Source organism: Vanessa tameamea, chromosome 30, assembly GCF_037043105.1.
Source record: "Vanessa tameamea isolate UH-Manoa-2023 chromosome 30, ilVanTame1 primary haplotype, whole genome shotgun sequence".
NCBI lineage: Eukaryota > Metazoa > Arthropoda > Insecta > Lepidoptera > Nymphalidae > Vanessa > Vanessa tameamea.
In genome coordinates, this window is record NC_087338.1 from 1,406,602 (window position 1) to 1,432,246 (window position 25,645).

General features: G+C 34.7%; 1 protein-coding gene across 8 annotated transcripts in view; it reads right to left on the bottom strand.

The window, feature by feature from the left end:
- The window catches only part of LOC113391588 (tau-tubulin kinase homolog Asator), a 72,907-nt gene that overhangs the window by 14,546 nt on the left and 32,716 nt on the right, over nt 1-25,645 (bottom strand). For 7 of the 8 annotated variants that reach the window (XR_010309787.1, XR_010309786.1, XM_064219959.1 and 4 more), the window contains exons 2-11: nt 20,863-21,118; nt 6,400-6,467; nt 5,184-5,266; nt 4,524-4,585; nt 3,609-3,747; nt 2,726-2,876; nt 2,267-2,408; nt 1,569-1,641; nt 767-896; nt 309-448 (exon numbers count right to left, since the gene is read on the bottom strand). Coding sequence is in view for 6 of the 8 variants with exons in the window: in XM_064219959.1 (XP_064076029.1) it covers nt 309-448; nt 767-896; nt 1,569-1,641; nt 2,267-2,408; nt 2,726-2,876; nt 3,609-3,747; nt 4,524-4,585; nt 5,184-5,266; nt 6,400-6,467; nt 20,863-20,918 (1,044 nt within the window). In the remaining 2 variants the exon portion in view is untranslated. Of the gene's footprint in view, nt 1-308; nt 449-766; nt 897-1,568; nt 1,642-2,266; nt 2,409-2,725; nt 2,877-3,608; nt 3,748-4,523; nt 4,586-5,183; nt 5,267-6,399; nt 6,468-19,113; nt 19,367-20,862; nt 21,119-25,645 lie in introns of those variants that run through there. The other variant, XM_064219963.1, reaches the window with a different exon arrangement.

Here is a 25,645-nt window from a genome sequence, read left to right on the forward strand (position 1 = left end):
AATCTATAGATTTGACGTATCTTGGAAGAGGCCCGTGTATAGTTCGTCACGGTAACATACGAAATCGATGACGTAACGCCCGTCGAAGAGACGAAGAGGGTACCTCTTTTTTTCATAGTAGGTATTCCCTGTGGTTATTGGGCTAGGGCGTACTAGGCGTCCTGGGCGACAGCGAGTCCCAGACAATCCCCTCCGTGGAGGTGGGGGAGGGGCTTACGTGGGAAACCCCCTTAACAATATACCCTTTATGTGTTTGACAAAGGCTTAGGTAGATTGAATGTATAGTTTTATATAAAAAAAAAACATACTTGTTCTTTGTCCTTGATTTTCCTCCACGGCAGCTGCCCGTTGACGAACTCGACCAGCATGTAGAACAGCGACCAGAGATCGTCGTGTCTCCCCATCTCCTTATTCTTGTGGGCGTTGATGGAAGCGTAGCGGACCGTGCCTGGAAGACAAACATATTTCATTAAATCAATATATACTAAATTTGATAGTTGAATCTTTTCCATTGATAAATATTTGTACATCTGTATGAATGTTGCTGCAGGTATGTTGATTTGCGGTGTCGTTTCGTATTTCTTTGCTGTATAGAAACTTGAAATTCGAGTTCACTCGGTAAAGACAGAAAGAGAAAACTATATATTTAAATCCTTCCACTTCTATCACGCGCACGTTGCTGCGCGAGTAATTTTTTTTTAAATTGATTAATAATAACTTTAATATTTTCTTATAATAAGGAATCAATTTTGTGTTTGTTACTTACCTCTGAAACCCGCCGCGGCCCTCGGCGGTCGCACTTGCCCGTTGCTAGTCGTATACTGCCTAGCTAGACCGAAATCTAGCATATAGACTCTACGACAATTCGACGGGTGACGACCGATGCTGAAATTACTCTGAAATTTGAAAATTATATCTTAAACACTAATAATAATAGTTTCTAACATATTTATACATAACATGCGTTTCGCTGATTGGCTGTCGTTCAAGGTCACTTGCTTGTCTCCTTGGGTTCGTAAGCATACTAATGCGTCGTGACGCAAAGCACCCCCAGCATAAGGAAACTTATCTGGGGCTACCGGTGCTGTTCATACCCCCAATGCACTGTGTACTGGAAGCTTGTTTATGGAAGCTCACATCCGTCACAGTAACAGTACATCCCATGGGGTCCAAATACTACTCAAAGGATACGGTTAGTATTTAGTGGGTAGTTTAGCTCTAAATCAGGAGTCCCACATACCCTTCCCTCGCTGTGGGTAAACGCATTTTTCGGCGTGAAAGAGGATTATTTTCTTATATCCTTTTTTAATAAATTTACTTTGCAATACAAAAATAAAATCTCAAAAAAAAATTTTCTTTATGTTATAGGTAGGACGGGCAACTGGAGCACTTGATGGTAAGTGGTCACCACCGCCCATAGACCATTCCTTACAACACACCAATGCGCCATAACCTTGGAAACTAAGACGTAATGCCCCTTGTGCCTGTAGTTACACTGGCACTCATTCTAACAAAAATACCGTCAACAAAACACATACCACTAATAAAATCTAATAAAACATACTTACTGGTTTAATGTCTCTGTGTAGGAAACCAACTGAATGTATGGAATCTATTGCTTTCAATATTTGAAGTCCAAGCCTGGAAATAATAATAATTAAAAAAAAACCATTTTATTAAATATAAGAACTATATTCGATTACAGAATACGTTTCCAACAAATGAATGATATAAGTATGATTGTTTATTTGTTTTCAGTTAAAATATGGAACCCCATTTATCATTTATTAATACTATCTAGTTGGACCGTTAAAGAAAAAAATAGTATTCGACCGTTGGCTACTAAGTACACGCACACTAGTAAAGTAGTACACGCACACCAAGATAATAAAGTCTATTTAGTCTATCTAGATATATAAATAGTCTAAGGAAATAATTTACAATTACAGTAAAAATAGCCTAAGTGTCAAAACAAGTAACGCTAGAAGCCGCTTGACCTCCTTTAACCCCGCTAGCTTGACCATTGTTCTAATACTAAATAGCGAGCATCGACGCGAGTTTGCCTTCGTCCTGCTGGCGGCGGACCACGCCTTCAGTTACAAAAAGTCGAATATCGACAATATATGGTAGTTCTGAGCTTACTTTAGAACGTAGCTTGTTTTTTTTTTTTTTATTGTTGTGCTGACCGTATCGGTGGATTATAAGATGACGTTAGTGGTTGTTGTTAAGTGTACGGCGTAAAGTTACGTGTAAGGCGTTAACTTACCTAAGTGTAGTGGACAGCGAGAAGGCTCCTCTGGGCTGCGCGCGACGCAACTCCGCCAGGTTCCGCCCTTGCAGCTGCATCACGACGTAGTTGAATCTTGCGTTTCTACCGCAGCCGATGAAGCGGCAGACGTGCTCCTTACCTAATTGATTACTTTGTATATAATATATTTAAGCGAAAGGGCATATAAAGTGGTATGTGGTCACCACGACCATATAGACATTTATAATGTAAAAAAAATTAATCATCTTAAACTATTTAGATGCTATGAATCTTGTGCATGTAGTTATACTGGCTCATCCTTCAAATTGGAACACAGAAATACTGTGTATTGCTATTTGGCGGTAAAATATCTGATGAGTGGGTGGTACCTACACAGATAGACTCGCACAAAGCCCTACCACCAAGTCGATTAATATAATATATATTTGATTATCTTCAAAAAGTACAATTAATTACCTTGCAACTTTTTCAAGACGGCAACTTCCATCTTCAGAACCTGCTTTGGTTGTCTCGCTGATTCCACTTTCAACGCGACCTGTTCTTGGGTCACGAGGTCGAGACCCTCGTAGATCTCCCCGAAACCACCACCACCTATCTTCTTCACAACCTGATCGACGTACCATACTCTTTTTAATAACACAATTTTTTAAAATTTAAAATGTCAAAAGTTTAATTTATCTGACGGGACGACCTCCGTGGTCGAGTAGTGTACACCGGTTCATGGGTACGCCACTCCGAGCTGAGTCGATGTAGAAAAAGTTCCTTAGTTTACTATGTTGTCTTGGGTCTGGGTGTTTGTGGTGTCGTCGTTACTTCTGATTCTCCATAACACAAGTGCTTTAGCTACTTACATTGGGATCAGAGTAATGTTTGTGATATTGTCCAATATTTATTTATTTATTATCTGATTCGAGTAAATTGGCTACCTGATAGTAAGTAGTCCCAACCGCCATTAAATACAGCGCGACTGCCAACCATGGAAATCAACAGACTTATAGTCTATACCAACTTCGAGAGGTCAAAAGCCAAATAAACAACATTTTACATCGACTTGACGCGACATCGTTGGAGAGCTTGAATAAATGGCGTTTTGAACGTTGACGTAGGCGCACGGTCAAATGGGTCACCTTATGATCACCACCGCCCTAGACATTTTATAGTGCGACACTTTATTTAGACATATAAATAATCTCAGTTAATATGTCTGTTAATAATTTTTAATGGAAGTTTGTGATCCTTTATTGTGGACAAGGATATTCGCAGTTTCATTAATTGCCCACGTGAAGCTCATTCTGGGTGTTTGATTATAATTTCGCATATGTTAGTGCTTCGGCCTCACCTTCCATCTCTCCTTGACGACGTGTCCCGGCTGCAGCAGGTCCTCGGTCGCCATCGTGATGTGGTGCGCGCGACGCGAGGTGTCGCAGCGAGACGCGTCACGTGAGCGGTTCTTACCGAAGTTTGGTAGTGTACGAGATCTGAAAGCCAAAAGTTTAAGCGTAAATCTTCAAGGTTAACAATATACCCACTCATTTTTATTTAAAATAGATGGGCTGACTGGCCAACTGTTGGTAACTGGTCACCATGCTCTACATCGTCTACTTTGGGAACAAAGATGTTATATCCCTTGGGTCTGCTGTTACACTGGCTTACTCGCCCTTCAAACCGATAGCCTATAATACTAATTATTACCACTTGGCCCAAGAATATGCGATGATTGGGTGGTACATATCTGTGTAAACTGAGTACTCATCATTTATTCTACAACCAAACCATAGGTATAGATAGCCACATGGCACGTTGATGTAAGGGCTTGTACTTCTGGCTGGGTATCTATAGGCGTAGACGATGGGAGCCTTGGAGTCAGTCCCTGAACTTTGCCCAAAAGTTCTCACAAACTGCCTGGTATTTATCTCCAAGTGAGTGCTCAAACACCCTCCTCCACCTCACTATTCAATGTGAGCAGAGCAGTTTTAGGAACAATGACCTACTAATGTCTCTGACCTATGGAAATGTTATAATCAGGTCGATTTTAAGAATTTCATCACAGAAAAACTTAGTTACTTTAGTGAACCGACTCAGGATTTAATCCTAGAACTCATAATTTTGACCCACGAGGGCTGAATAGCTTCTGAACTACGCGTAGACTATTCTATCCGTTATGAAAACGAATCGTATCTTGAACGTGGAAGACAAAAAATAAGCAACTACATTAAAAAAGGTAATATCTATGTGTAATAAATAAATAAAATACCTTAATAAAGGATTCGGTTGAACTCTCCGAACGCTGGCGGCTTCGACCTGCCGCTCTTCTCTCTGAGAACATTAGAAAACTTAGGTTATGATATATCCAATTATGTATCTGTGGTGCCCCCGCCCCCCCAAACTCTCATCCAACATACATACTATATCCATATTGAAAGTAAAATGCGATAATAAAATCCAATTGGAATAATAATTGTATCGATAGTACGAATCAACAGACATGACAGAAATTTATATAAAAAATCGGCCAAGTGCGAGGTGGACTCGCGCATGAGGGTTCCGTACATTATCTGAAAAATCATGTCTGTTGTTTGGGAGCACACATAAACGTTTGTTTGTGTTTTAGCATTTAGATGGACGGACGGAGTCTTAGTAATACTCTTACAATTTTGGTAAGGAATCCCAAAAAATGACTTCAAATAATACTCATAGAAAATGAATTATTGGTAAAATTGATCCCGTAGATTTTTACCAGTACTTATTGTTATTGTCTTCAAATCAAAATTGGATCAAATGGGAACTATTCCATCCCTTCCAACTAAAAATAAAAAATCAAAACGATGGACGATGGACTGACGGACTTCTGAGGTAACAAACAAATAACAACCGAATTGAGAACTCTTTTTTAAAATCCAGTTAAAAATATCACCTGGGGTTCATGTCTCCGGGAGCGGGCCGCGGGCGCCGAACCCGAGCCCTGGGAATCTGTGTCCGCTGATGATGATGACGAATCTACAAACGATTCAAATATAAAAATTTATCTTTATTCAAAAGAATCTTAATCATATAAAAATATCTGTGTGATTAAACCATAGAAACGTATACCGTGCAGGATGTATTAACTTTGTGAAGTCGGAAACTTGGTGCTATTAGTTTACCTCTCCTCCTCGTGTCTATACAATGATAGGCATCGTTGCTTTCAAAAATATCTATTTCATTGATAATAAACATAATGTTACCTCGCCTACATATTAACACCTCGCCTTATTGCCTCCACTGGTGACAGGAGGGCTGGTTCGTTTTTTGCCCATAGGATCGGAATTGCGATTCAACGGAGAAATGCTGCTGGCATTCTTGCCACCACGAGGTCAAGATTTATACAGTGATTATTTTTATTCATATTTGTATATATTTAAGGACTTAATGTTAATAATTCATATGTATATTGTTGTAAACATATTGTGAAGCAACTTTAAGTATTGGGTATACTCTATTAAAAATATCCCGAAGGTTACGAGTATTACCTCCGAGTATTGATAGATAAATAGATAAAAAAAGTTCAATGTCGGACAAGCACCACTTGTCTTAATTTGTATTTATAATATTGCTATCTCCCTCTTGTCCTCGGCGGTGAAGGAGAACGTCTATCAAGCCTGCACTGATGCCTGGTATTAACTTCAAGATTTATCCTTAAAAGACAATGGTCCATTTACAGATCGTTTCTATTTGCCTTTGCTCTTCAAATAGGCTCCAAAAATAATCGACACCTTAGACACTATCCTTGTAGAAATCATAAAGTCCTACGTGACAACTATTTTTTCGACATTGTGACTTTTTGGAACTATTTCAAATGAATAAGATTTGAACAGAAAATCTTAGTTGATAGATAGTATTTCCTGAACGAATTAGTTTTTATACAACAATGTATACCCTTAATTGCTAACATCCAAGCAAAACACGATAAATAGAACAACTGCTATCAAAGAATTTGTAGCATAATCTTCAGGCAGTTCGGTACAATTTTGATTAAACTATGAAATCACTTAAGACGTTTCGGACTGACGCTAGCATAATGCATTTATTAAAGCTAGTGGAACTCTCTGGACGTAATAACCGAAGTGCAGGGTCAAATTAAAGTAGATTACCTGATTGGTTTCGATGCTGGACCTCCCCCTTGAACGACGGCTCCCTTCCACAGCCTGGTTCCTGTTCCCTGAAAAGATAACCATTCATTAGGGTATCAGTTTCCGAATCAAAAGTGTTGTATGCTACCATCATAACTAAAAAAATAAAAGAAGCAACCAAGTCTAATGGATAGAAATGATTGCCAAATATGTGCCTAAACCTTATTGGTCTTAAGGTTGTTAGCACTGATCCACTTAACGTTGACATACGAAAAGCATAAATGCACTTGGTGATAGGGATGTGTGTCCGTCTGTGTAGTTACAACCCGCTCAATTCTAACGTCAAACAGCTATACTTGTTGTTGCGTTCCAGTTTGAACGGTTATACAGTGTAAAAAACTATTCAGTTCCGGTTCAGTCGAAGTCGAATCGGAATATAATCGGGATCGTATAGTGATCGTTATAAATTAGAATTGGCCCTCAGTTACTAAGACTAAGCTGACTAAGCTGAGGTTTATTTTATTGAGGAATAGTCAAAGTTGGATCGAAATAGAATCGCTAAGGTATCATTGTCGATACAAGTTCTTTTTTTTTGTGTTACACTACATGAGCTCAGAGTTGGGCGTGCCTTTTTCACTTTTTAGTTTCAGTTAGGTGAGGCGGTTTAAAATTTCTCTTATTTACTAAACATCAGAAGATAAGTCGGAGATCGTCGTCTTGAAAGACAGATTTTTTTTATGTTATATATTACTTCAAATTTACATTTTTCTTTTAAATATAGATCGTATTTTCTGTAATTATTATTATCATTATCTATTTATTTATTCTTTGTTTCAAATACATTTACTTTCTGCTGATACGTCATTTTTAAAGGACATCAATTTAGATTCACAGATACTATTACCGATTTAAGTTAATAGAATTGCCCTCCATATTGGTTATGTAAGGTATGGTTAATTTCTCCTAAAGAGCCAACGTGCATGGGCGGTGGCGACTACTCACCCTCAGGTGGCCCATTTGCAAGTTAGTCAATCTATTTTAAATTTAAAATAATTTCCATTATTAAGGTAATATCATGTTGTTGGTTAGGTAAACTAAAACTGTCATTGTTTTTATTATCTATATAGCATTAAAAAAATAGGAGTAAAAATAAACAAACCTTAAATTTACGTATTTCATACGAATTGCAAGTAACTCAGCTACATTGTGGACTGCTAAGAGTTAATCTTTATTCATAATACAACAATATTGCTCTAAACGTAAATATATATACAATATTTTCCAAAATTCCGATAATTCTTCGACGTTCAAAACGCCATTTAACGAAAATCCATAGTGAATATCATAGATTAATCAAGCTCTCGACCAATGATATCGCATCAATTTGCTGTCAAATGTTTATTTGGCTTTTTACCTCTTATGGTTGGAATATAGTATGCATAATTGTATCTTTTTTAATTATCGAAATAGTATAATTATATCACGGTATCAAAAGAGTTACCTATGCTAATATCATATGGATTGAAGATTTATTTGTGTGATATAAAAAAAAAACGTCTGAATCTATTTATAACATTTACTTAAAATTGTAAAGTAATTAGTAAAAGTAACAGCCGCTATATATCCCACTGCTGAGCTAAGGTCTCCAATCCCGTAACTACACCGTGCTACAATATGGGTTGGTGGAAACAACTTTGATAGAATCTCATTGGATTTAGACACGTGCCGATTTCGTCATGTTATCCTTCACCGCCAAAACGAGAACAATTCTAAACATTTTTCAAGTTCTAAGCACATGAAAATTCAGCGGTGCTGTCCTGACACTGAACCCGTAATAAGATTATAGCCTGAAATTATTTGTGAAGTAAACCAGTATGTATGTATGTGCTCTTGTAGTCACAGACCACAGGCGAAACCAGTTATTCATAAAGTGAATCTCAATATTCTCTTTCGCACTATTCAGAGGAACAAAAGAGCGTTTTGCATATTCATTTCGCTAGAGGTCAAACATAATTAGAGGCCGTAGAATCTTCATAAAAATATCATTTAAACCAACCTTAAATAGAACGTAATAGGTTTGACGAAAAAAACCCCGCTGAGTTTCTTTCGCCGGTTCTTCCGGAACCGGTGGTAGTGTTTAATTTGACAATCAATAAGTAAGTGTAATGCTTCTATATTGAATAAAGGGATTTGATTTGATTTGTGTATCGATTTCGATAATTCTTCGCGTATTAAGTATAGCTCCAAAGTGATCACATATCAATTTCATATTGTCAGTATGAAATTTTTTACTGAAGCTTATTATTTTGTGAAAATTCGTCTATTCTTCACCTTCTAATCACCGTTTTAAGGGCATTACCGTTCCCACCAATTAATTTTATAAGATACTCAAATGGTAAGCTATAATTCTGCAGTTTTTGAGGTCCCGACTTCAACACCATAAACACTTGACTTGTTGCTAAGGGTTTCTGCATTTATGTTGGTATTGTCTCCTTTTCAGAGATTCTGTCCCAAAAAGCAATACTTCGTAATGTTGTTTTCTGGTTTGAAGGTTGAGTGAGTCGGTGTAACTACAGGTACAGCTCCCAAGGTTGGTTCGTTGGGGCATCAGCGATGTAAGGAATGGTTAATGTAGCTTCCAGCACCAATGTCTATGAGTGATGGTGACAAAATTTAGCCACCTGAAGTTTGGATAGTAACAGTATTAACAATCACGAGGCTCTGAAAGCACGTAAGTTGATCCTAAGCCTGAGGCATCTCCGCTCGTGATAGATTGCCGTCTCATTAAATTACAAGAGTAAGAAATCCACTATAATATTTCCTACACATTGACAGTCTCTGTTGAGAACAGTCGTAACCAAAAATAATCATAACGAAATGGATATAACTTTATCAGATGTCAATATTTGTAAATTTATATATGTATATTTATTTACATTAATTCCAATGATTCAGTTCATATCATTACTAGTACATTCTTGGGTGTAACATTCGATAGGGCAATGTGTGATGTCAGCTTTAATGAGTGTTCAGTAATGGCTATAATAAAGGACCTAGTGACTCACAACCACATAACCTAGTCTATACTTATAAAATCGTTTGTCCTGACTGACTATCAACGCATAGTCAAATGCTGAGTGTAAAAACTGAACTTTGGATCATAGCCTTTTATTATAACGTCAGCATCTGCTGGCAAAATTTTTTTGGATATTTCAACTTGAAGGGAAATTGGAGGCGATGAATTTGAGCTTAATCCGTACGATATTGACACATCAGCCTGTTATTGTCCCACTGTTGGGTTAAGATCACGTATCTTTTTGTGAGGTTCGGAACTTAATCCAAAACGCTGTTGCTGCAGTTTATTGGACACATGTAAGTTTTAATTTGGGGTTTCCCCCATGCGCACAACCATATCCATGACAAAAATTTATTGATCTGTTACTCCAAATAAAGAAAACAAATCCACTTGTTCACTTTTACAATATTAGTTTAAGGTGGCGAAATATCAATCCTAGAAGAGCAATATTTGATGAGCATTAAAATCCTGCATTAATTGCGTTTTTGCGTATTTTTTTTTTTATGGCATTGATTGGCGGACGAGCATATGGCCCACCTGATGGTAAGTGGTCACCACGGCCCATAGACAAAGGCGCTGTAAGAAATATTAACCATTCCTTACATCACCTATGCGCTACCAACCTTGGGAACTAAGATGTTATGTCCCTTGTGCCTGTGATTACACTGGCTCACTCACCCTTCTAACTGGAACACAACAATACAGAGTACTGTTATTTGGCGGTAGAATGTCTGATGAGTGGGTGGTACCTACCCAGACGGGCTTGCAGAAAGCCCTACCACCAAGTAATATATTGTGTGATAGTTGCGTTTCTGCTGCGTTGTGTCGAAATGATTGATGCCTTTTCAATTCATGCTAAGAACAACCATTGTAAGGGTTTTGTGTAAGAATCCCATATAACCCAGTATCCCCCCATATTCTTCGATACCTATTTGCCTATTCCAATCGAAGAAGGAACGAAGATAAACAAACCTAACCTAATAAACAAACACTTACGTATTTCATGCGATTTGTTAGTAGCACAGCTATATTGTACACTACTAACAGTTCTTGATTAACACTATTCCACTTGACTACTTATAACCACTTTAATTTTTCCAAAGTTCCAATAGCAACTTTGACGTTCAAAACGCAATTTTTACACAAATCCATAATGTACATCGTAGACTTGAAACTTGATTGATTTTTTTTATTTTCATTTCAAAGGTCTTGCTATAATGACATGTTTCCAAATAAATTATATTGGTACTTGTAGGTAGGAATAAATCAATAATGTTCGCGTTCGAATATGCTAATAACATCGATCTAATCAAACTGTTCCTGCGTCTCCATTTGCGTGACATTCAACATTTATATCATTTTACTCGAACTGCATGGAATTTTTGGTCTTGTTGTACTTATCAAAGGAGTTACTAAAGGTTTTTTATCCGTGCCAATCGAAGGAGTAAAGATAAACAATATTTAGATTTATATACTCCATATTATGCATTGCAAACAGTTCTTGATTCATTTAACTTTTTCTATACATCCAGTTAAATTTACTTCCCAAATTCTGATAACAATTCCAATGACCTGAAAGTCGCCATTTTTTTTCAGAAAAACATTACGAATACCATAGGTTATTCGAAAGTAATGATATCAAGTCGAATCAATTTCAAAGATGTTTGTTTAGTCTGTAGTAATCCTTTGATTGGAGTAGGTGATTATGCAAATGGAGAAGCTATACTTGAGGAAGTAATTGATTTAGACAAATTCTTAAAACAAGTACGTATTCCGGCTCGACGAGTACTTTAAGAGCTCTTACGCATGATTATAGACAAAAGGCAAAATATGTTCTTTATTGTCAACTACGTAGTTCAGGACTATCTGAGTATTCTGGGCTAGAGGATGTAATTTCAAAAAAATTGGTCCACAGCGAAGAGATAACAAGGACAAAGGAGCAAACATTATGGCGATCTCCTCTGCCTAAAATGTTATTGAGAGTCCTTATGGGCGCCTCAGTTATGTCCTAGACTTTGACATTAATTTTGACGCCCAACGCACAGCGTCTGGATTTTTGCACGCCTGCACCGTGAATTAAGACGGGTCTATTACAGCATGATATTATTTATTCAAGTAGGGTTTTATAATCACATTTCAGTATTCAATCAATCATAACAGGATTAAATTGAATGTAAAGCTCTAACCGGGACCAACAGTAAGCCCATTATTTTCCTTGCTCAAATTAAATATTTAGTCAAATGTACAATTTAATTTACGTGTCCTGTGGGAAAGTTTATGAAAACATTTATCTTTCTTAAATCAATTACGTAACTAAAATATATTTCAATAAAATAAAAACATATCTGAGATACAGTTCTTTCGTAGCGATGTCTTTGTTTTTGTTGCGATCAAAGTTGACCGCAAAATATTCTGCTAATGTCACGTAAAATAGATTTGATACGTACCAGATTAATCGGCTTCAAATCAATGTTCAACTTTTATCAGAAGATTAATCAGTATGACCCTTCGCTAGTTGGCGGACATTCAAATAGGCCACCTGATGTTAAGTGGTAACCACTGCCCACAGTCGTATTGACGTCTTAAAGATCAATCCTGACATCACCAATGCCCCTCCAATCTTGTGTCTGTCAAACGGGCTCACGCAGCCTTCGACAGACAATAACAGCCTGTAAATTTCCCACTACTGGGCTAAGGCCTCCTCTCCCTTTGAGGAGAAAGTTAGGAGCATATTCCTCCACGCTGCCTGCGGTTTGAAGGGTGAGTGAGCCAGTTTAACTACAGACACAACGAACATAACATCTTAGTACCCAAGTTTGGTGACACATTGGTATTTTAAGGAATGGTTAATATTTCTTGTGACGCCAATGTCTATGAACGATGGTGGCTGCTTATCATCAGATGGGCCATAAATCCGTCCGCCTACTGATATCTTAAAAATTACTGTATAAAGTGGACGCTACGTGAAAAATAATGGTCCGATTAAAGGAAAATTTTTACAGTTAGACAGGTCATTTCTTGAGACGCCTCAATCGCGAGCCGATTAGATTGAAGGTGAGTAAAATATAGCGAAACAGCTGGTACTGAATAAACCTCGTCATAGACAAGCGGATTCCTTTCTTTTTATAAGACTAACCTTTAAAAGTTTTTATAGAGAAACATTTGCTATAAATTCTTTGAAGTTGTTTACAGTGGTCGGTTTTTTAGTCTAACAATAGCTATTATATGATCAAGGTTTATTTGTGGTCGAATCGATGAAATTCAACCTTCCTTGGGTGTTCGCTTCGCTTCCAAGGTGTTCGCTTCAATAATAAAATTGCGCAAAATACCTTTGCCAATTACCAAAAAAAAAAAAAATGATTACAAAGGTTTGCTCATCAAGATTATGCCGACGATAGGATAAGATGGCATCAGGGGTTAGTGCAATGTAATTGTATTTAAAACGCGAATCTACATTCCGAATCAATGATATCTTTGAATTTATACTTGCAAAAATTAAGTTTATGTTTAATTTCGTTCTCGGGGATGGAGGAAAGCATCATAGGTAGCCTGCATACATTTTAACGATACTAAAGTTTCGTATAGATAGGCAGACTGACAAATAGACCACGATGGTAATTTATCGCTCATCGATATAGGCTCTTTAAGAAATAAGGAATATTATCTATCACTTACAAAAACCCATTAAAAAAATTAAAGCTCATGTCAAACAAAACATTGATAAGTAAGGCATATTACTCAAGACAAAATTATATTAATGATAAAAATGCGTAGGCAGGATATATAAAAAAATAATTGTACGTTATTGACATACTCTGTAATTAAAATTGGTGGAAAGTAATTATTGAGTTTCTTGTCGGTTCACCTCGGTATTCTCGGTAACAGTAGCATTACGTCTAATTCAACACTAAAACATGACGTTTCAAAAGTGCTCTCATGAGCCTGATTAAAGCAATTCTAAGTTGATTTGAATGCATCGACATTTCGAAACGAAATATCTTAGGAACGTAAGAGCTATTCTATAAGAATTAATTTCGTATATCGATCGTGATATGTTGAACTGTTTGAAAATCGACTTGCGTGAAACGCTTATGATGCGTGCGTTTATATGTTCCAATTATAGTAATAGTCAATATTGCATTTGGCACTGTAAGAAATAAGGAGTACGTAATCAACCCCGACATCGTCAATGAACCACTAACCTTTGGAACTAAGGTTTTATATCATTTGTGGCTGTAGTTACTGTTGCTTAATCACCCTTGAAAAAGGAACACAACAATACTACTATACTATATTCAAAACATAAGAGGATAAAAGTCAAATAAACAACATTTGACAGCAAATTGACGCGATATCATTGGTCGAGAGCTCGATTGATCTATGATATTCACTATGGATTTGCGAAAAAATGTCGTTTTGAACGTCGACGAAACTGTTATCGGAATTTTGGAAGTAAAATTAAAGTGGATGTAAGTAGTTAAGTGTAATAATGTCGTATTATAAATAAATATACATTAATCACAAACTCTTAGTAGTGCACAATATAGCTGAGTTATTAGCAAATCGCATGAAATACGTAAATCTAAGGTTTGTTTATCTTTATTCCTGCTTCGATTGGAATGGGCTGTATGTTCATATAAATTGAATCCAAGACACAGGTTATCCTAGTTTGGAAGTCAATAGAATTATTTTGAGTATCAACTATAATTAGCCTAAAACATTTAAAGATAAGATTTTATATTGATTGTGTTATTTTTTTCTAATGTATTATTAACATTTCTTTTGGTTTTCTTCCTTTATTTTTCTCAAAAAAATATTATTATGCAAGTATTGCTGTTCGGTGAAACAACGTTCATGAATAGCTGGGTAGGGAACCCGGGCGAGTTTTATCAAATTACCGCTAAGTAAAAGTTTAAACTTGTAAGTTTATAGGTACATATATATACAGATACACTTTAACAGTCTGTAAATTTCCCACAGCTGGGCTAAGGCCTCCTGTCCCTTTGAGGAGAAGGTTTAATTGAATTAGACACATGCTGGTTTCCTCACGATTTCCTTCACCGCCGAACACGAGATGACTATATCGAATAGGTATTTTAACCATCTATGGAATATGTACTTTGGACGAAGCAACATTCTATAAAGCGGACACTTAAAAATGCGGTAGCATATTTTCACCTAACATACATATACGAGAGCCGAGATGGCCCAGTGGTTAGAACGCGTGCATCATAGCCGATGATTGCGGGTTCAAGCCCAGGCAAGCACCACTGATTTTTTATGTGCTTAATTTGTGTTTATATAACCTTATACGTAGAATATAATTATAAAAATTATCACACAAAATCACAATCACGAGTAGTTCCTAGATTATTTTCAATATAGTTTTTAACCAGCGATCCATCCCGTTTTCGCACTGGTGCAGTTTATTAATAAAAAAAATTATATGATTCTGATGACTCTTCGTGGTACATTTATATAAACTTAGTGAGACTAGCTAACTACGCAGGGCATATAATAGTGCACAGGTGTGTGTGTGCAAAAACACTCTATACCCTCTCATCATCCAATCACGGCGCATCCGACACGAAATAAGAATAAAGGCGCAGGATCGACAACTTTACGTGGTTTCCGAGGCACGGCTCCCCACTTCCAACTTCTAGACTCCGACTACTGAGAATACTAGGTATCTTCAGCCTTGATAGAGCCACGAGGCAAACAAGAGACCTGGCCTGGGTATACCGGCGAAAGAAACTCAACTGTTTTAAAATTAACAATTAAAAAAAACAACAAAAAGGCAGAAGTCGATCGTTTGATTCCCAAGGTATCATTATATTTTTTTTTCAAATTAACAACAGAAGTAGATTGTACTTTCTGGGTGTTACTGGCTCTATGCAATCGAGTAACAGGAGCACGTCTTTGTGTTTGATACAAGTAATACTAAGTAATATTATCTGTAATATTTTTCCAAGCCTTCTTGAACTTAGCGCGGTATTGGAACATTTACGGGCTCTTACTTCTTGTGCCTTAATAACCCTTTACATAAACATAATCAGCCTGTAAATTTCCCACTGCTGGGCTAAGGCCTCCTCTCCCGTTGAGGAGAAGGTATGGAGCATATTCCACCACGCTGCTCCAATGCGGGTTGGTGGAATACACATGTGGCAGAATTTCGTTGAAATTAGACACATGCAGGTTTCCTCACGATGTTTTCCTTCACCGCCGAGCACGAGATGAATTATAAACAAATTACCCTGTAGGTCCATATAATTCGATCATCATCGAAAACGCAATGATTTATCAAGACAAGAAAATTCAGTATTTCCTTCCCTATAGTTCTCACCAGTGACTTTGTTCATGTTTTAAGGGTCGTTGGGTGTTAGGCATAAAATAGTCCGTACAGACAAACATACATAGTCACTTTCGCTTTTATAATATAAGTATAGATTAAAATTATATTCAACATCTTTTAATAATAATATTTTAAAAGGTTAACCATGAGAACATGTTTTCTAACTTCAATTTTATTGTTCTTATGTTTAAGAACAAAAACTAAATATTTCAATGCAATCTGCAGCTTAGATTCACGTTCTAACCTCTAGGCCACTTTAGTTTCACTTGGCCTATATTGGGTCCTAGTTGTCTATATAAAATGATGTTATACATTTATAGTCTTCCAAGAGCCCTTAAGACTTGGACTATATGTGATACCTTAATGGAACGATGTTCGAAATCTTTTCTATTTTCTAGCTAGTTCGTGTAGTGGTGCTTATAGTGCCCAAGGTTTTATTTAAACTAGGTATACAGACTGTCAAACTGGTAAGTAGTAGGGTGGTACATACAATCACAAAAGTCCTTGGCCCAAGTAAATCAAATTTAGCCCATGGTTCCAAGTCACAAGTCGTCACAATAACCGGCTTCAAAAAATGGAACTGGTTCTACATTCGAATTTATATTTTCCAACGATAAATTATCAGAAGCAAAACGATGTTTGGAAGTTGGCAGGAATAAAGCACAACACGTTGATCCACTTGATTTGACAGAATATTACACTGCATTAGTTTTAATGCAAATATAAGGGCATATTCCAATCCCTTACTCTCATAATCCGATGGGATGGCCAACCAGCCAAAGAGAAAAAAGACGAAGGCGAATTTTCACATGTTTTCCAGCACACTGGTATATAATATTGTCCTACTTTTAGCAGTCGTTTATCTACCCCTGTCAAAACGGAAGCAGACGCAGGGCGGGGTGAGTAAGCTGCTTAAGAACAACCCCCCCCCCCCCAATCCTAAAAGTCATCTCAAGTCTTTCTTGACAGCTCTAAAAGTGAACTAGATACTCATTGTTCTAATTAAACTTTTTAAGAAGCATTACAAGAGAAGTCATTGAAAAATTTACGAAGTGTAGTCTTAGGTTTATTATGCGTTAAGAAAAGTAAAATTTCTTGAGATTTTGTAGTATTTAATTTGGTAAAACCTATCCACGGCCAAGCACACAGGGTCAGACCCCTCCCAAGCGACAACCATGGATCAGCCACAGAGTCAATACCTATTTATGTCTATATATAAACGGCAGTGATCTTAACTCTACCCAAGATCATATCAATTATAAGAACGTCTTAACAGTAACCTGAGACATCAGGAAAATAATTACCATTTAGAATAGACGGATATGAGCCGAGATGGCCCAGTTGTTAGAACGCATCATAACAGATGATTGTGGGTTTAATACCAGGTTCTGGATTTTCACGTGTTTAATTTTTCACGTGATTGTCGGTGAATGAAAACATCGTGAGGAAACCTGCATGTGTCTTTCAACGAATTTATGCTCCATGTGTATCCACCAACGCGCATTGGATCAGCGTGATGGAATTAGTTCCCTGCAGTGGGACATTTAGAAGCTATTACATTATTTTCTTTCGACTTCACGGAGAGCACATTGCAGATATGCTGTACATAATAATTATATTATCTATAATAAGATGTTAGATAATAAATAAAGTGGTCGCTTTCTCCGCCATCTTTATTTACTTTGTATAGATATTCCAATTAGAATGGTTAGTGAATCTACAGACATCTCAGAGCTCATAGATGTGACCGTGTATCGGTAAAAAGTGATTTACCTATATATTGTATACTGCCAGTGTGATACATATGGCTATAAGTCATAGTAATTGCTTACCAACTTAAATAAAAAAAATTTTTAGAGCAATGGCAACATACAAAAATTAATAAAAAAAAATTTTTTTTTTTAATAATTTTTAATGTTTACTTTATCTACTTATCTAGTGATCGTATGAATCAAATCGCTCGGAGTATTGATCATCTGTTCAAGGATATCGTTCATAAAGTCACCAACCATGACAAGGTATAATCATCTAACGACTATTATAAACAAATCAACTTCTTCCGATAACTTATACCCAATTCAGATGTATATCTAAGCCATTATTCTTGTACTTGAACAGCATGCACTTTTACTTGGCAATATATAAGTTACTATACAGAGCATCTACTTTTAAATTGTCAAATAACAAATATTGTACTATTAAAAATATAATTGATTTTGTAATCGATAGTATACACTATTTTACAATACAATATTCACATTAAACAGCTTGCGAAAAAGTATAAAGAATCTGATACATACTGTGAAATTTTACCGAACCTAATTTACTAAATGCAAAAAATTATTTTATTTTATTATACACCTTGTGGTAGAGCTTTTTATAAGTTAATTTAAGTAAATACCACCCACTGAGCTTGTTAGTACGGTGGACTAAATGGAAACATTTTACTGTAGCGAGTTCTTGGTGAGAGAGTGAATCAACCAGTGTAATCTTAGGCACAAGGGATGCTATATCTTAACTCATATATTAAAAGAAATGAATAATATCTATTCTTCTTCTACAAATAATTTTCATCAGATCACAAACATGAATTAAAAAGTTAAATATAAATATTTATCGATAATTATTTTTATCAATGTTTAAGACCTTTATCATATTTGTTATAATTTAAAAAAAAAAAAAAAAACTGACATTAATTTCAATACAAATAAATATTATCGGAAAACGTTTATGAAACAGATGGACTATAGGTTAAATATTTGGTCATTTGTATTTAAACCTGTATTACGAACGAAACGTTTAACAAATTTATAAATAAAAATTATTAATTACAAAAACAATATATCTAAAAGACATCTCTAGGTGAAATTTTTTAATCGATCTTTATTTTTATATGATTAGCCTTTTTATTTATATTAAAGGCATTAAACTAAATGTAGCATTCAACTTAATATGTTCAACATTTAATTTAACAAAGTTTTATTTAGGAAAATATCAATAATTCAAAGAATATTGGAAAAAATATATCGGGTATCAATGCTAAAAAGAGATGACGATAGCAACCCGACCCAATTGTCTGCACTATGACGCTATGCAGTATCATAGCATTACGTCACTTTTGTAATCGGTCGGGTTATACGGAAACGAGAAAGATATATTTCGTACTATCCCACCCACATATAATCGATTTTTAACAATTCTTGAAGATTTTTCTTATTAAAATCCGTCGGACAATTTCGTGTTATTGTACTGAGTATCTAAAAATTACTTTCGCAATTTAAATGCGTGGGTATAATGCAATACTCACCCAGAAAAACGAGATAGGTCGGTCCGAATAAATTTAGATACGCTGAAAACTCACTGAAAAAACACTGAACAAGAAAACTATTTAGTCGTATTTTATTGTTTCGTCATTAAAAACTCTCTCGCGATGCGGTTGACGTGTTTCACCGCGTTGTGCGACATATTTTTCGCATTTTCTCGTGATTTTAGCACGGAACGAAGATCGATAGCGGAGCCATGACAGGTCTTTTTGACGTAGTGAAGTGCGCTCCGGTCGCACAGCTGACGGGACGGGTTTTTTCGTAAGCTGTCAGAAGATAGTCACAGTGAGGGCAACGACCTCTGTCGTAGTTTTATTTTCACTTTTTTTATTTTAATTGGAACATTGACGTAAAATATTTTTAATGTAGCTATTGTAAAATTGATATATCAAAATTATTAAAAAATATGTACAAAGTGAAAGCGTGAAACATACAACATTTATGAATCTGTTATACCACAATACCCAAAAGGTTTAAACGTATTTATGATGTTTTTTTTTTTTAATATTTGCTATGATTGAAACAAGTATAAAAAAAATACAAATTCAAATCTTATAATTGGCTATTTGACAATGCGAAAAATAAAGTGTCAATTATTGTAATCAGTATAAATTATAAGTTTAAAAATGGTTATTTAAAAACGAAAGTTGAATATAATAATTAATTTATTCAAAAATCCATAAATTAAAATGCATTTTTTTAAACGTTTGTCACGTGACACAAAACGCTCCCGATTGGTCGGGCTTATGATGACGTAATTTGCTTATTAATCTCGTTTAACTACTGTATGTGGATTATATGTGCCACAGATTACAATACAGGCAAGTGACGTCACCGACTCCATTGTAGCGCCATATTGTCAAAGTAGCGTTTTCGCGCGCTATTTAAATATGGAATTTTTATTTTGATATTTTTCAGCAAATATGTACTACAATTAAGAAAAAAAACTTTTACTAGGTTCCTTAACCTCTATTAAATAATATAAACTCTTGGTACTCTCTAAAGAGTAATCATAGGCTCAATGAAATACATTCAGTTTTATGAGCTTAAATTAAATTGTTTTTTTTTTTATTCGTTTGACATTCTTTTATGCGGTTGATATTTTATGTTGTCAATTTCTGCCTTGTCTCTTGTTAACCATACACGCATACAATAATTATGTAATTATCCGTTGTTTTTGTAATAAAAATTAAAATTAATGACTTCCTACTAACTGCAATCAGATTTAATTTTTTACTTGATTAGCTACGAATCGAACGTCATTATTATTACTCATTTATTTTTTATTATTCTGAATATTATTAATAACAAATTTCTTAAAAACTATGTCTTATTTTTTTGATTAAAGATATCATATAATATACCCTACATTTGGGATTTTGTTTTTTTTTTTTAATTGATAGCACATACTTAGCTCTGAGGTTATTAGACGTTTTACATTTTAAGCTGTGTTATTTTTCTTGTCAAAGTAAACTTAGTAAAAAATAAAAAAACTTGATACAGGCGTTTTTTGTGTTGGTGGCGATCTCTCGCAATTAAAGATTAATTCAAGAGTTGCGTTAGTAGTTATTGTGATTTATGTGAATACTTGTAAAACATAATTGCAAAGCTAAATACATAATAGTATATACTTAAGTAGTTGATAAAAATATTAGATTATCAGTATTGTGACTGACAATATTATTTAAAATTGTAAACTATTTTACCATTTACTGTTAAAGTAAGCGACTTACCATGGTATAGTATGAGCCCAGTCCAATTGGACCCTCCTTGGTGCAACAAGCGACATCTTACTCTTCCTCTCAGCCACTATATCTGTATATATTTATCTCTTTCTAACTACCGTGAGCACAGAAAAAATTTTTTGGCACTGTTAATGCTCAGCATTATTTTTTTCAGTCGAAGTAGAAAACAAATTATATAAAAAGAATATAACCGAAGTCTCCGACAGTTTGTTTACATATTTTGAAGTGGAGGTCGTGTGAGAACCTGTAACAAAAAAATAAGAGAATTTTATTTTTTATTTTTAAAGGCATATTATAAAATAATATAAATTTATTATCTGTATCACAGATAGCGTAAATTGGCGGGAAATGTATCAATAGCGAATGATTATAAGCTGTCCTACACTTAATAAAACGCCTAATATTTTTTTATTAAAATAATGTATGCTGTTTAGATTTTAATAATTAATGAGAATAAAATAACTCTTAGTTAATAATAAAATTAAGCATTTTTAACGAGGAAAATAGAAATTCAGTTGTTAGAACTAAAACAACAATTCTTTGCTGTTTTAAACATAATAAAGATTTTCTTATTATCAAATTCAAATCATAAAACATTTATTACAATTTTGTAACTATTAAAACTGTAGAAATACTATATTGTCTATTATTATTCCTATTAATTAAACTTGAATGTTTTTACGGAAGTTCGTCATTTTTAACAGCAAATATTTCTTGTTTTTTAACAATAATAAAATCAATTATGATTTCCGTAGTTTTCGGAAAATGACGTCCAAAAAATAAAGCTTCTCATCTGACGTATTAAGATACCATTGTCTTATATTACGATACGTTTTTTTATATAGATGCACCTCAGTTAAAATTATTGCGTTTCGTAATGAATACTAGTGGGATGCATGCATTAATTATTTGTTAAATCATAACAATTTAATAAATTTCAATCAAGAAGTATTTTTCTGCACATCTACGGCTGGAGCTCTTCAAAATGAGACCATAACCGATTTTTTATGGGCAGCTATCGTCCCATAATCGCTGGAACAAAAGTCGACTGACGCTGTTAATATATTATAAGATAATGTAATTTTTTATTTTTTGTATCTTTACTTTTTTTTAATCGGACTGGTATTATCGCACGTTCAAATTAATTCATCAGTTTTTTATTATTAGTACAGATAAGTAATATTCTATAGATTAAATAACATTTATTTAAATTATCTATGTGTCATCAGTAATCAATCATTTATATCGAATCAAGTTTTGATAATAGACTATTTGACTGGTTTTTAAAACACACTTTATACTATTTAGTAGAGTTTAAGGAACCCAGTAAAAGTTGTGTTTTTTTAATTCTAGTACATATTTGCTGAAAAATATCAAATTAAAAATTCAATATTTAAATAGCGCGCGAAAACGCTTCTTAGACAATATGGCGTTGCAATGGGGTCGGTGACGTCGTGTGCCTGTATTGTAATCTGTGGTACATATAATCCACATACAGTAAGCGAACGAGGTTATCAAGCAAACGACGTCATCATAAGCCCGACCAATCAAGAGCGTTTTGTGTCACGTGACAAACGTTTAAAAAAATGAATTTTTATTTGTGGATTATTGAATAAATTAATTATTATTTTCAACTTTCGTTAATAAATAACCATTTTTAAACTCATAATGTATACTGATTACAATAATTGTCACTTTATTTTTCGCATTGTCAAATAGCCTATTGTCTGACGCATACTGAGCTCATCTTGTACGTACATAACTTAACGCACACCAATAAATTAACGTTGAGGGGCGCGCCTTCGTATACTCTATTCCAACCTTTTTATTTTATTTTTAATCTCACTTTATTTTATAGAGGATTCGATCAAATACGATCATGTCACCCTCATTAATTCCAACCATAAGAGGAGAAAAGCCAAATACAGCACATTTGACCCCAAATTGACGCGATATCATTGGTCGAGAGCTTGATTAATCTGTGATATTCACTATGGATTTATGAAAAAATTGCGTTTTGAACATCGACGAAACTGTTATCATAGAGTGGATATAAGTAGTTAAGTGTAAGAGTTTTGCATTATAAATAAAAATATATTTATCATAAACTCTTAGTAGTGCAAAATATAGCTGAGTTAATAGCAAATTGCATGAAATACGTCAATCTTAGGTTTGTTCATCTTTATTCCTACTTCGATTGGAATGATCTATATGTGAATAGATCAAAAGCAATCAAGTAAAGCGAGTATCCCAGATGTCCCAGGGCTGGGCAAAGTTATAAGATAAAATTTTAGAAACGACACACGAAGTCACGACTGCATTGTCAGGCGTGGTCAAATTAAATGGGACATGGATTTATTTGGGGCATATCATCGTTCCTGTTTCAACTCCCACGGGAATTTTAAAATAGATATTTAACAAAGCAAAGCTATACAGTTATATTACACAATAGTAATATAACGCGTAAGGGGGGGGGGGGGATTCGTCTCAAATGTTAGAATCCTTAGTACTTTTCTGAACACCTGATAATATGTTTGTGAATTTTCTCTGCGATCGGTTTAGTTAAGACGGGAAAGCGTTACAGACAAACATACTTTCACATTTGTAATATTAGTTAATTTATGAATCTATAAAGATTTTTTAATAAAGTTTGGCTGTACATTTAGCTACAGCTTTGGTCTGTATACGTAAAATGGAACGGCAAGGGTTTTTTTTTATTAAACATAAATATATGTTAATAGTATTGTATACTATTACATACTAAACCTACAAACTTGAAATGTAGCAGGTTCCTTATGGGATGTAAGAATGGATTTTACGAAACTCCACCTCTAAAGGCGTAAAATGGGGTTTGGAAATTTGTGTTTTATAAATTTCGCGTGGATAAAGCCGCAGGTTCAGCTAGTGTAAGAAGACGTCATCAAAAGGTTGTCGATCGAGAAAGATATTTATTCATCAACTAAACAAAGAAACTTCGTTTAAACAAAGCTCATTACGGACACGAGATCAAAGCATTGCATGATTTGATTCCTAAAATAGATTTATTGCGATTGAAATAAACATATAATAATGATCAATGATAAATTATAATAAGTGGGTGTTTTTAAAAATATTTTAGTCAAAGGAAAGGTCAAATTCATATTGGAACTAAGAAGTGTAACCTCTCTTCACAACACAAGCGCTGATAGTCACGTAATTAGAGGACGATTAACTATAATGACATTAAAATGGCGAAACTGAGGAATAGGGAGCCGAGATGGCCCAGTGGTTAGAACTCGTGCATCTTAACCGATGATTTTTCACGTGCTTAATTTGTGTTTATAATTCATCTCGTGCTCGGCGGTGAAGGAAAACATAGCGAGGAAACCTGCATGTGTTTAATTTCAACGAAATTCTGCCACATGTGTGTTCCACCAACCCGCATTGGGGCAGCGTGGTGGAATATGCTCCATAACCTACTCCCTCAATGGGAGAGGAGGCCTTAGCCCAGCATTGGGAAATATACAGGCTGTTAATGTTGTTGTTGAGGAAGAAGGCATAAACGATGACTACCTAAAATATTTTCGACTAGAGCCTTGTAATACACCTTAGATTAGACCTTTTAGAAATAAACTATGACAATCATTGTATTGACACGAAAGGTAAACTTATTACACCTAGTCTCCGACTAGGCGTTCTTCAATATATTATTTTATCCCGTGGCATGGATATACTAAAACATACTAAGATTCAACTCTGTTAATAAATTTAAATCATATATCAGAAAACATTGATAAATTGGGCATATTACTCAATACAAGATTATATTATTAATGATAAAAAGCGTGGACTTTATTCGTTGATTTCCAAGCAGTATATAAATATGTATATTGACATTGAGTCTGTAATTCATATGGTGGAGGAGACTGAGTTTCTTGCCGGTTCTTCACGGTAAATCTATTTTCCGTACCACCGTAACACCGATAGCTTTTCATTGAATTCCATTAAAATGACGATTCCAAAGTGCTTTTATGAGCCTACTTTAATAAAGAATACTTTAATGAAGTATAAAAAACTCAATTACAAAATGCTATCACTGGATAATCATTGCTGTTTGGCGGTAAAATGCATGATGTGTCAACCTACTAAGGCAGGTTTGAACAAAGCCCTACCACCAAGTGAATCACACCTGTGGAGGGTAGGCAGATAAAATAAAAAAAAACGAATGAACTTGAAACTGTAAATTTATAAAATTTTACGTGTTCAAATTCATTCAAGCTTTTTATTAATGGAAAAATTCAGATTCGACGACTAATATATTTATAACGTAAAACCAAAGTTGTTGCATTATGTGACAAATAAAAAAAAAAAAGAATTCATGATCAATAAATTAATATTAAAAAAAAGGATCATATGAAGTTCTACTTAATCATTGTAATTAAAAATAATATTAATTTAATGCGAATAATTAATAAAAAATATAATAATAATTAATATATATATATATATTATGATACATGTAAATAATTTCTTTTTTCACCACTAACAACACTCACAAATTTAGACATTTGAACTTTAAATTTGGAATAAAATAAACATTGTAATATTATTTAATAAGTGAGTTGTCGTTTTCGAGCGATTTGACGTTTAATTGGCGAGCAACTTCGTTTACTATGAGTGTAGTTTACTATGCGCGCGCATCGTTAAGTCATTCTAATAACAAATTAATAGCGTGAGCCGATTTTTGAGTCCCAGTGATTATGGGACGATAGCTGCACATAAAACATCGGTT